General features: G+C 38.2%; 1 protein-coding gene across 1 annotated transcript in view; it reads right to left on the bottom strand.

The window, feature by feature from the left end:
• LOC106880970 (organic cation transporter-like protein) overlaps window positions 1–12,734 on the bottom strand; it is a gene marked incomplete at its 3' end in the record, with an annotated part of 125,098 nt that overhangs the window by 26,561 nt on the left and 85,803 nt on the right. Inside the window, exon 3 of the mRNA XM_052971757.1 lies at window positions 10,475–10,705. Within this exon, the coding sequence (XP_052827717.1) occupies window positions 10,475–10,705 (231 nt within the window). The remainder of the gene's footprint in view (window positions 1–10,474; window positions 10,706–12,734) is intronic.

Genomic DNA, 12,734 nt, shown 5'->3' with positions numbered 1-12,734 from the left:
AGATAGTGCTCATGGGAACTGCCCATATCCTACGTAAAATAGTGTCTATGTGATCTCAAATTTTAAAGTAAACACATAATTTTCTTATGGTTTCTTAAACATTCACTTGAAAAAAACTGTACAAATCGAAATATATGGTACTCTAGGCATAACACCTACATGAACTTCTAACTTGTTGTCTCTTGAGGTCTCTGGGTGAGACTTGGATCCAACTTGTACAAATGCAAAACAAAAGTCAAACATAAAATAATAATAATAATAATAATGATGATGATGATTTCTTTCATTGGCCACCAGGACCCAAGACAATGTCGACAATATCAAAGGACAAGACACAACACACAAAATAGGTGGGGTTTAGAATGATCAAAGGGAGACACTATAACGTGAAAAGATATAATTTTGGAATAAAGAGAAATTAGAAAAATAAATAGAATCACCAACAGCAGGATAGTCCACATAGGTAATTCAAGGTAAATTCCCCACTAAAAATCCCGGATTACTCATCCATCCACAAGGCATGGGATGTGCCATCTGCCTCGCTGTACGCTTGATCCAGGACAGCAGCTCAGTCAAAGAGACGAGCAGTGGAAAATCCTATATGACGAATGATGGCCGCATCTGTTCACTGTCAAGAAAACGGTGGAGATGTTCTAGCCTCGACGCATGTCTGCGTATCAGCAGTCACAGCATACCCAGTTCTCCATTTAGCGGGTGTTGGCCGTGGAACGCGTCCATTCCACAGGAAGTGGAAGAGTATGCATTCTAATTTGGTCATATGTGAACTGAGACAAGGCACGACGATCAGGCGATAATATATGACGAAAGCGATTCGCCACCTCTGCCCGACCTTTCAGAGATAGGCTTCTCGGTCAATTTCTGGGTGAGATCGGCTACCCTGCTTGTCACTCGTCACCAGTTCTTCTCCACCTGGAGATCCAGACCAAACCAGACCCCAAACAATTTAACCGGTCCCTCCGTCCAACGTTCCAGGACGTTATTGGGTGTCATGGGCTTGCATCTCCAGGTGCCAAGCTTCAGGGCCACTGACTTTTCTTGGTTAATTATTGCTCCTGTCAGCGCTTTGTATTCTTTTAGAGCTGTGTCGATCACGTTTACGTGCCTGGTGTCCGACTCTATGACGATGATATTGTCCGCATAAGCTGACACGGCTCTCTAAAGCCAGTTTGTACAGAACAGAAGAATGGGAGCACTCTTGATGGAACGAAAGATTTATGCTGAACGGTTCCAACAGGTAACCATAAAGCCAAACTGTCGAGTAGATGCCGTTGCACATTGTGGTGATCCAGCCATGGAAAACGAGACCAAAACCGACTACTACGAGAACGACTAACAAGTATTAGTAGTCTACTCTATCGAAGGTTTTTCATTGATCCAAATTCATCAGGACTCCGCCGATGCCATCTTCTTTGCCCACCCTGTCTAAGAAGTATTGCATAAGTTGGAGGATGTTGTAGATCCATCTGCTTGGAATTGCGCATGTTTGTGCACAACAAGCCAGTTCCTCGACGACAAGCGCCAGCCTCTTCGCTAACACCTTGGTCAAATTTTTGAAATCTGCATTCAACAGCGTTATGGTCCTAAAATCTTCTATTTGATCCACCTTCTTTGGGTTCTTTCTTATCAGTGCTACCTCTCATCGACTCAAAGAACTAGGAATCCTCTCACTGCGTTGCTAGTTGAGGTAAATATCTGCTAAGAGGCTGCCGAAAAGTTTGACATATGAAAGTAAAGCTCATAGGGCAGATCATCCAAACCAGGTGATTTCCCCCCACCCCACCCCGTGCAGCCCATCATCGGATTCCATATTTCCGCTGCTGTTATGGGTCCTTCGTAACACTCCTGCCCCATTGCCGAGAGTTAAGGTTGGCACTAAAATCCATCCTGCATTCCAGACTGCCATTCACCCCAAACAGTCGAGCAAAGTGCCGCTGCAATACCGCATACATCTGTTTGGGTTTGAGTATCATGCACCCAGTTTGGTCCACCAAAGATCGAATTATGGATTACTTGTCACGTTGCGCATCTATCACTTAGGCCATCGAGCGGCTTTCGTTCCCTGGTTTCTAAGAGTATCCTCCTTAGCTCAGACAATGCATCCTTTGTGCTTAGCGTTGAAAAATTGGTCCAGGTGCTAACCTCGCCGCCAGCACTTCAGTTGCACTTCTTTTCATATGCGCCTATTTTACATTTCTAAATACGTTCCCCTCTATTCTTTTCTTGTCTTTCGCTTATACCTTACTAAACCTAACAGATTCTCCCATAATTACCCTTTTCAGAGCAAACCACCATTTGTTTTTGGCAATTGTTCCCCTAAACGCTTGCTTAACTAATTCTCTAATCTTTTTTTTTTTACCAGTGTCCATTCCAGTGGTTTTCCCAAGCTGCTTTCCTCGTTAGACAAGTTTCACAGTCGAAGAAATCTGTACCAGGGAAAGAGCTATGTCTGCACAGTCACGAATTTCTAAACTGGTAGTTTGGTCGAATGGTGTGGGTGAGGATTCTCTCAGTTGCGATGGTGCTAGTGACGTCATTGTTTGCATCGGGCGTGGTACAGATATTTGTGCTGATGTTGTTGAATGGATCTCTCCTGATTCTTCTTCTGTGGATGATGTTGCTTTACATGCTGCTGGTCTTGCCACTGACGCAGTTGTTCTTGTATTAGATGTGTCTACTAGGTACGCAGGGAGTGACGTGTTCAGCGTCCAGTAGTCAGGTGTCCGCCTACGAAGTCTATCTGGATCTAGCGTGAAGATCATAAATTTGTGGTCTGTGTAGATTTTGAAATGTGGACAACTTATACTATCCTTATCTACTAGCATACAGAATACCCTGTCTGGGTATGACCTAGATGACCTGATGCGGTTCATCCACATTCACAGTGGCACGTTCGGGAAAAATCAATCGATAATCGTCAGACAGTTGAAAATGTCTGAGCAGGTTTGTGAGCCTTTTTACCACTCTCTCTTCTCACAGCTAACCCCACATAATCTAAATGTATGTCCAATATGGCGTTCCAGTCACCCACTAGCACTAAAAGCCGAGACGTTTCTAGAGGTCTAAAGAAATCCGGCTGTTCTTCCCCTGTTGGAGCATAAACAGCCATTAGTTGAAAAGTACCCCATCGTTACCATTCACATTCAGGGCCACCAACTCACTCCGATGGGTCCAGGAAGATTGCTTTTATCTTGAGATCCAGACCTTTCAGGAACAACATCGCTTTAAGTTATACGTTGCATGTAATAAGCAATCACAAACACCATTATAATCGATACGTGAACTTAATCGTAGAATTGTTGCAATTCGGGTTAAAATATAGAGTGGCTCGGGAGAACTAGTAACCAACATTGTCCCTGACTGTCCAAATATGTTTCAAGGAATGATAGCGTTCAGGCTTTCATGCAGAATATAGGAACTGAGAAGAGGGTAATAAATGTCTTGGAAATGATTTTAAAAGGACTTTAAAATATACAGGGTATAGAGAAACCAGTATTTCTATGCAATTCACAAGTATTACATAGAAAATTGTTAGCATAATTAATATTACAAAACTAAATCGAGCAAAGGGTTTCTTGCGGTTATCCTGAAGAGCTCCAAGCCCGAATGTTCCCCACTGTGCAGGATCTACCATTATATGCGCGTGTGTGGGATGGGTGGGTGGAAGGGTTGACCTGAAACGGTTGTAAAATGTGTGGACAAACTGCCATGTCAAATAAAATTAAGGTTGTTTTCTTTTTTACTTATTAAACCTGTTAACACCACTGTATTAAGCACAAGGAAGAAGAAAGAGAATTTTATGGATGCAAAATTCTATTTTGTAATCTTGTTAATCACATTGTGTAATACGATGTTTGTCCTTGGGCAGCAACTGTTATTTCCTATTTATTTACTCCTGGAAAGTATGAAGAACGGATATTTTCCTTTAAACTTTGCTTTTGTTACATTTATTCAGACTCCAAAAAATCCCTCTCAACAAATGTCTATGATGCTCCTCCACTTCTCCTGCTCATGATCAGAGATGCACATATTGTCAACCACTTAAGGACATGTTCAAGTGATTAAGGTTAAGCAACTGACAAGCAAATCTGTGGTATCGAGCAGAATATTTACTAGAACGATATTTCTGCCTCAGCAACTCAGCACTGAATCTGTCTGAAATGTACTGGAAAATAGTTCAGTCTCAAAACATTGATGTCCCAGTCACAGAGGCAAAGTTTGAAGGGTATCGTAGTCATTTCCTTTGATTTCTTGACAGAGAAGCGAATAGGAAATAACACTTACTGACCAAAGACAAATATAAAAGAAAAAAAATTGTTACACAATGTAATGAGCGGGTGGGAGACAATAAATTAATTTATATTTATCTTGTGTTTCGATTGCTGGATTTTTTAAAATTTGAGAACCACTACATTTCGTAACTACAAATTTTGTAGAGATTAGGAAGAAACATTGGATCCTATTGTTTCTGGATGCTACAAAACAGAAAGAATACAGAGTTGCAACTATCATACACTGAAAATTATATCAGATTTATGAAATACCTGTAGGAAAGAAATCGTAAAACATATGAAAGAAATTATTACAAACAAATACAAACTAACTATTCTCGGGTAGATGCCAAATCATATAGACAAGGAAAGTAAAGCTAATCCGACACGTATTCTGATAGATTAAGTGGAACAAGTGTATTGTAACAGATGTGTTATTTCTAACTTTATAAATCTCCAAAAGAAATGAAGAAACTCTGCGAATATATGATCTGGTAATGGAAGCAGTCAGAATCTGGGGATTAAAAAGAAGACAAGATCTATTCTCTATGATAATTATGGGGTTGGGTAGCGTTGGGAGCTTAGGGAATGATGACAAATATGTAAATATACCTCCAAATTCATACACAAGGTATGATTTCTATAAACACAAAATAGACAGGCGTGGCTGTGTGGTAAGAAGCTGCTTCCCAGCCAAATGAGTCTGGGTTCAGTCTCACTGAGTGGTATCTTGGGTGTCTTCTACTATAGCCCCGAACTGACTAAAGTATTGTGAGTGGATTTGATAGACGGAAAGAGAAAGAAGCCCGTCATATATATATATATATGACTTGCTTCTTTTACTTTGTACGTATGACGTATATGTGTGTGAGTATGAGTGTGTGTGTGTGTGTGTGTGCGTGCCTGCGTATGTTTTTGTATATATATTTCCCCTACTCCTGCTTTTCGGCATGTGTTAGTGACCGATAGAATAAGTACCAGGCTTAAAAAAACAAGTCCTTGAATCGATGTGTTCGGCTAAATCCGTTCAAGGCGGTGCACCAGCATGGCCGCAGTCTAATGAATGAAACAAGTAAAATATAAAAAAGAAAAAAGACAATAACACTAAAAGCTTCTGCTGATATATCATATTAAAACATTACACCCTACAAACCGCAGGTAGACTGAGTTGCGATCTATTAGGCAATAAAAATATACTGAAATAATCGTATAATAATGATAATAATAAATTTAACAAAACACTATACATAAAACACTGTTCCAGTAATAAACACGATACACATACCTATATACACATACACACATACCTATACGACCACACACACAGACACACATATGTATAGAGACAAAGTGTACATATGGATATATGCATGTGCGTGTATGTATGCATGCATGCATGTATGTATATATGTATGTATGTCATTATTCAGTTTATTTCAAGATTTCTTGTCTATAGAGAAAGAACCGGTTTCTAGCCTAGATCCAAGACTCCTTCATTAGAATTTCAATATCGACAACAGGGTGTTTTTATATGTATGTATTTATGTATGTATGTATGTATGTATGTATGTATACGTGCAGATTTGTATGCTTTGTTTTATGTATGTCTTCTCATGTATATACTTGCATTTCTAGACATGCTCATATATACTTAAATGATAAACTTCTGCAAAGTTTTACAGACTTTTACAGTTCCTGTGATGGCTTGGATCTGTAGTCTTCGAATCAGCTTTCTCCTTTCTGGTTTTGAGAAACCTAATTTCTCAAGATTGATATTTAGGCAGTGTGTTACATGCCCCAGTACCCCAGGAATTACAGATATAAACCTGAATTTGTAATCTGGACAGAGTAACTGCAAATTTCTCAATAGTTCAGCGTAGGTATTCTTTTTCACTGTTAACATCTGCTGGGCAGCTGATTTCCACAACTGTACACTGTTTCTTTTCTTTATCCTAAACATAGTATGAGATCTAGTGTGTTTACATTTTATTGAGGTTTTCACTGGGACATTCTCCCAGTACGCCTTTTTATTATGAGTGGCTATTGCTTCCACCATACTGTGGGTTTTTATTTCTTTGTCCTCGGTGTTATCCTTTCGACGGAGCCCATTACACAGTGCCTAAGCTACAACATCATGTCTCATCGATAGATATTACTGTGATGACATTTTCGGACAACTGCTTATGATGTGAATGATATCTTCAGTGTTAACTCCACAAAGTCTGCAAGGGTTGTCACATTTTACTGCATACCCTGCACATCTGTCCCTTCTGTGCCTCTGGTATTCGGGTGATATTTCTTGTTCCTGGATTGCAAACGTATACTCTTCATAGTGGGAGGTAGTAAACCGCTTGTTGGTCCATGATAGACTGCTTTGATGATCAATGTTACAATCATCTACGAGCTTTCTAACATATTCATGCATGGTCTTCTGTTCAGATACACCCATCCTTTTATCTGATGACATGTTGCGGAAAAGTCGTGCGACTTCTTTGGGCATGTATTTAAGGGTTTCAGACAAGTAATGCTGCTCAAGGAGCTACCTTCCAAATCTTATAAGGTTATCAGCTTCATGTATGCAAACTGGGTCAAGGGATGCACTTCAACACTTGGTGGTTAAAAGATGTTGCCGAAGGGATATGATACGACATTAAAAGGCAGTTTGGATCGATGTTAATCCTCTGCGCCACTTCGTATTCCTTTTAGGTAGAGGCGGTCTACGTCACTACGTTGATGTGGAAACTATGTGTGCTTGTTAGTATCTCCGGGTTTCAACATCATTAGCTCAGCTATTATCAAACGTCCAACCAAGCAGCCCAAATGTTGGTATTAGTACCGGCACTGGAAACACATTGTGGGCCACTGTTTCATTGAATGCAGATAGTTCCGAGGTTCAAATTTTCTTTATTCGACTGTAAAATTCTTTAGTGATACATGTTTTGTTACAGATGCCATTGCAAGATATGTTATCATCCACCACTAGATACCTGTAACATTCCTCATCAGATATGGGGGAAACAGTTAAGTCATTGATGGAGATGCTGCGAGTCTGGTTTACAGTTTTTCCTCTTTTCACAACAATATAGCAACGTTTATCCAGACCAAACTACAACCCTATATTCTTTGAGAATGTTGTAACCAAGTCAAGTCTCTTTTTCATCTCATGCATATTCTTTGCATATAGTTTCAAGTCATCCACAAAGAAACAGTATGCAATTTTGGTATTTCTGTTTCCTTGCGAACCAGTGAGATATCCTTTAAACTTTCTTAACATGAATGACAAAAGATTTACAGAAAGATTAAATAACATCACAGAGAGGCCGCCTCATTGGAATATACCTCGGCGGTAATGTATTCTATTAGTAATAATACAGTCACTTCATGTGTTTAATTTCAAGATGGTAGCCCACGATGAAATCAGGTCAGCTATGGCTTTGATTATGTTCACTGGAACTTTAACAAGTTGAAGGGCTTCTAACATCCATGATTGGGTAACAGAGTCAAAAGCTTTCTTATAGTCTAGCCACATTAAACCGAGGTTCCTATTCTCCCACTCCTCTGACATTACAGTTTTGTTTAACAATTCTTCGGCACATCTGCAGACTCCCTTCTTCCCGGCTGTTTGTTTTGCTGTACGTATGTATGTATATATATATGTACGTATGTATGTATATAGGTATGTATATATGTATGTATGTAAGTATGTATGTATGTATGTATGTATATATGTATGTATGTGCACGTGTATGTGTGCGCGCACGTACATTTATATATATATATATATATATATATATATATATATATGTATGTATGTATGTATATGTATGATAAATATATAAACAACAGGACACATTCTAATACCATAAAGGAAAAATTCAATCGTCACTAAATGTGACTAAAGCTATCGAGATACCTACATTGCTAGAAATAGTAGTAAAATACTTCTGGTGCCGTAAGAAGAGTGGAAATGTATACACATGCGCTGACAGGGGAAGAAACCGCCTCATGATTGAATCGAGAATTTCTCAGCCTAGACATCTAGTTTTGCGCATTTCCATACGTTTCGTCAGTCGTTCTGCTAAATCATCCATACATTTCTATGGTAAATACATATTACTAACTAGGGGAATTATTGAAATTATCTTTGTCTCTTGAGATGCTGTGATGAGAGTCACGACGCCCCCTTGCGAGAAATAGACTGGACAGAACGATTATAAGTAGTAGCGGTAGGAGAGAAGTTTGTGTGTTAGTTCGAGTTGAATTCGCAGCGAAGTCGGAAGGTGTCGGTTGGTTAGTTCGTTTGGAGTATTGATTGTTGGTTCGTGAAGAGATTGTTGGATCGTCATGTTGTCATTACGGCTGCATCTTTATCTTGTTTACTGTTACTAAACTGGTACAGTGTATCTAAACCATCCGTCACAATATCGTCGTGGTACCGCAACATTGGAGACGGAGGATACATCTGACTACGAGGGCTTCGAAGCTCACGTAGGTTATTTAACAATTTGTCCGTGAAACAACTTGTTAAATAATGGAAGACCTATTAGCTTCTATAATACAGATGCAAAGGCAACAAGAACAGCAACAGGAGTTGCAGAAGCAATTAGTACAACAACAACAACAACAGTTTTTGGAGCTATACGCAAAGATGTCCGAAATACGGTAAGTTTGTTTTCGCCGAACGGCGAATCGAACTCCATAACAGAATTCAGTTATAACTCAGAGGAGGTTATAACTTTTGCAGCGTACTACAGAAGGTACGAGGAGCTTTTAAGGAAGATTGTAAAACATGATTGGACGAAGAAAAAGTAAGGTTATTAATACATAAATTAGCTCTGTCTGAGCATGAACGATACTGTAATTTCATATTGCTCAAAAAGTTTTGTAAAATTTGTTTTCAGGAAACAATCAACTGATTGTCTAACATGATCGGTGATAAAACTTCTCTACTTAACACTCGAATAGAGTGTTGGAATTTAACTAAAAAAGAGGATGATGACTTTATTATATATGCAGGAACAGCCAACAGAATGTGTGAAAGTTTTAAACTTAAAGAACTTACTCCTAAGGTGTTTATGTGCCTCATTTTTGTAGAAGGCCTTACAGCAAAATAAAATACAGAAATACGGGCAAGAATTCTTCCAAAGAGTGAACAAGTGAACCAAAATTTAACCCTACAGACTGTTGCAGAAGAGTGTCAAAGGATGGTGAACCTGAAACACGTTAAGAAAGATTCAAGGAAAGAATTTTGCAAAAATACAGATATGTCGACCGAGAAAGTATGCCCAAATACTTTTGTTTTAAAATCTCCCCATAGATTGTTTGGGTCAAGATTGATACTTTCTATAGGATCGTGGAATCTTTGCAAGTTGCTCGATAATATAAAGTTTGCAACATTTAACTTTTGGGTACCTTAGGACCAGACTGTCGATTTTTAGGCATTATCGAAAAATCTATTTATCCACGCACTAGATGATGGTCAGTCCAGCTCGCTGCCCTTCTCATGACCCGAACGCTAGAAACGTCTTTCGTATCACATTTTCTGATCAGAATATAATCTATGAGATGCCAGTGCTTAGATCTTGGGTACATCCAAATGGTTTTATTTTTATTTTTCTGCTTAAACGGAGTGTTGGTGACAACCAGATCATTCTGATTACAAAACGTCAAAAGAGCTACTCCATTTTTATTACATTTTCCAATCCCATATCGATTTAAAACAGGCCATGAAACATAGTCCTTTCCAACTCTTGCATTGAAATCTCCCAGTATTACCAGCTTGTCAGAAATTGGTAGTTTACTCAATAATTGTGCTAGATCATCATAAAACTGTCTTACAGTTTTATCAGAATGGGACATTGTTGGTGCATAAATACTGACAACGATAAGAAACCTACCTTTAGTCAGTTTAATATGGCATGACATGATCCGTTCAGATATACTATTCGAATCTCTGCAATGGAGGATACTAATGTATTCTTGAGAGCAAACCCAACACCAGATTTTCTACGCTGACCCTTAGGTAGGCCTTTCCAGAAGATAGTATATCCATAAGTATGTTCATTTACTTGACCCTCACTAGAGAGACGATTTTCAGAGAGCGCAACTATATCAAGGGAATAATTATAACAATATAGAATATGGATATTTGTTTATCCTCAAATAATGTAGATAAATATCATAACCTGTTCAAAGGCACCACTTAAAACTCGAAGCGCTGCGAAGACCCATATGTTTGGTGAGAGCGCACTTCCCGACGCACATAGCATGAGAAAAAATGTACAGCTGACATGAACTGGTTTCCGACCTATTTTATCTGCAAAAGCCGTAAATATCAAAGCACCAGCTCCTTGGCCTATAGTATATAAAGATTGTGTTAATTCTGCCAAGCCGTCTTTATCACAAACCAGGTTCCACTGTAAGGAAAACAAAGGAAATGATAAATGCAGAATAGCTTTTGATTTTAGCCCCAAATACATATAATAGAAAAACATACTGAATTAAAAAAGATATCTTGGTTAGAATAAGAACAATATAAACCAAAGATAGTATCAAAAATATTCTAAATGAAGAAACTTATAGGTATGGCATTTGTTGCTAAAAGGTGCAGGCGTGGCTGTGTGGTAAGACGTTTGCTTCCCGACAACATGTTTTCGGATCCAGTCCCATTACGTGGCATCTTGTCCAAGTGTCTTCTACTATAACCACGGGTCGATCAAAGCCTTTCATCGAGAATAAATAGAATTACCATATATATATATATATATATATATATATATATATATATATATATATATATATATATATATATATATACATACATATATGAAATGATTAAACACGAACTACTATCAGAACTTACATACCGTGTACAAGAAACTTTTTTTACCACTTCTATACACCACTCTATACACACTCGAATAATGAAGCTGCAACTACAATATTTTATGTTATTTCTACTTTCATTTTCTTATTTTCCTTATCTCCTCCTTTTCCCTTTATCTTTTTCACATCGTCTCTGATATCTATAATAGCCCAGAAACAGCTGCAAGATTATATCTCTTTCCTTATAAATGTCCCGAAAACTTTTCACAGCCTCGGCATTGTTATCTGTTTTTGTGTAATATATATATATGTGTGTGTGTGTGTGTGTGTGTGTGTGTGTGTGTGTGTGTGTGTGTGTGTGTATACAAAAATAAGAGGAATGACCAGCAAAAGTGGACCCCTATATGCTAGAAATAGATGCCGAATCATCTAACCACGAAAAATATGTTCTCAGTAAAAATTTAGCGACACAACGTGGTTAGATGATTCGGCATCTATTTCTAGCATATAGGAGTCCACTTTTGCTGGTCATTCCTCTTATTTTTGTATGTAATATAATTTTAATCTTCGGATTTTTTTAATATGCTAGACCACTGGTTTTAATTGATTAATATCAATTTCTACCGTTATTAATAAATTTATATATATATATATATTTATATACAAGAAGATAAGATGACAAAGGAATAAACAATCATCTTATGAGCTTCATTAGTTTACTGCTGTTTCTCTTATAGTAAAGTGCCCCGCATAGTAAAGTGCCCCAGGAATACAGAATAACTTCATGGCAGCCTGAAATATAAAATGGATACAACTACTCAACAGATACAGATATCTCTTCATATTTGAGGGTGCGATGAAGTTCTGTTACTCAGGCCCTCAGCCATGAGTCCACTATAGCTTATAGCAGAAACAACTGTAAGCTAATGAAGTTCTTAAGATAATCGCTTATTCCTTTGTCATCTCATTTTCTTATTACCGCTCTGTGTTCGGCTAACGATTCGCTCTGAAGTATTCTATATTGAGGCCTACTCACGGTCTTAGTATTGCAATGCTTAAGCGAAATATTGGTTTCAAGTTCTGGCACAAGGCCAGCAGTTTCGGGGAAGGAGGCTAATCAATTACATCGACTCCAGTGTTCAACTATTACTTATTTTATCGACTCCGACAGAATGTAAGGTAAAGTCGACCGTGGCAGAAGTTGAACTCATAACGCCAAGACGGATGAAATGCCGCTTAGCATTTAACCCGGTGTGCTAACGATTCTGCCAGGTCGCCGCCTTACCTAAACGAAATATTAAAACTTAAAAACTCCTATCTGGAAGAGTTCTGACAACTATATATATACCTTAAAAACAGGAACTAAACCACAGGTATTTTGTGTTCTTTGCTACATTGGTTTCTATTAACCCATTTATTCTATCAGAAGAATTTTTATTCATTAAGATAGAAGAAATACACATAATTATATATATATATATATACATATTCATACATACGCGCATACATACATACATACATACATACATACATACATACACACATACATGCATACACACACACACACACACACACACACATACACACACACACACACACACACACACACACACACACACA

The sequence above is a fragment of the Octopus bimaculoides genome, chromosome 11 (genome assembly GCF_001194135.2).
Source record: "Octopus bimaculoides isolate UCB-OBI-ISO-001 chromosome 11, ASM119413v2, whole genome shotgun sequence".
NCBI classification, from domain to species: Eukaryota; Metazoa; Mollusca; class Cephalopoda; order Octopoda; family Octopodidae; genus Octopus; species Octopus bimaculoides.
Note: the sequence above shows the minus strand (reverse complement) of the source record. Positions and strands in the feature narration are given on the sequence as shown.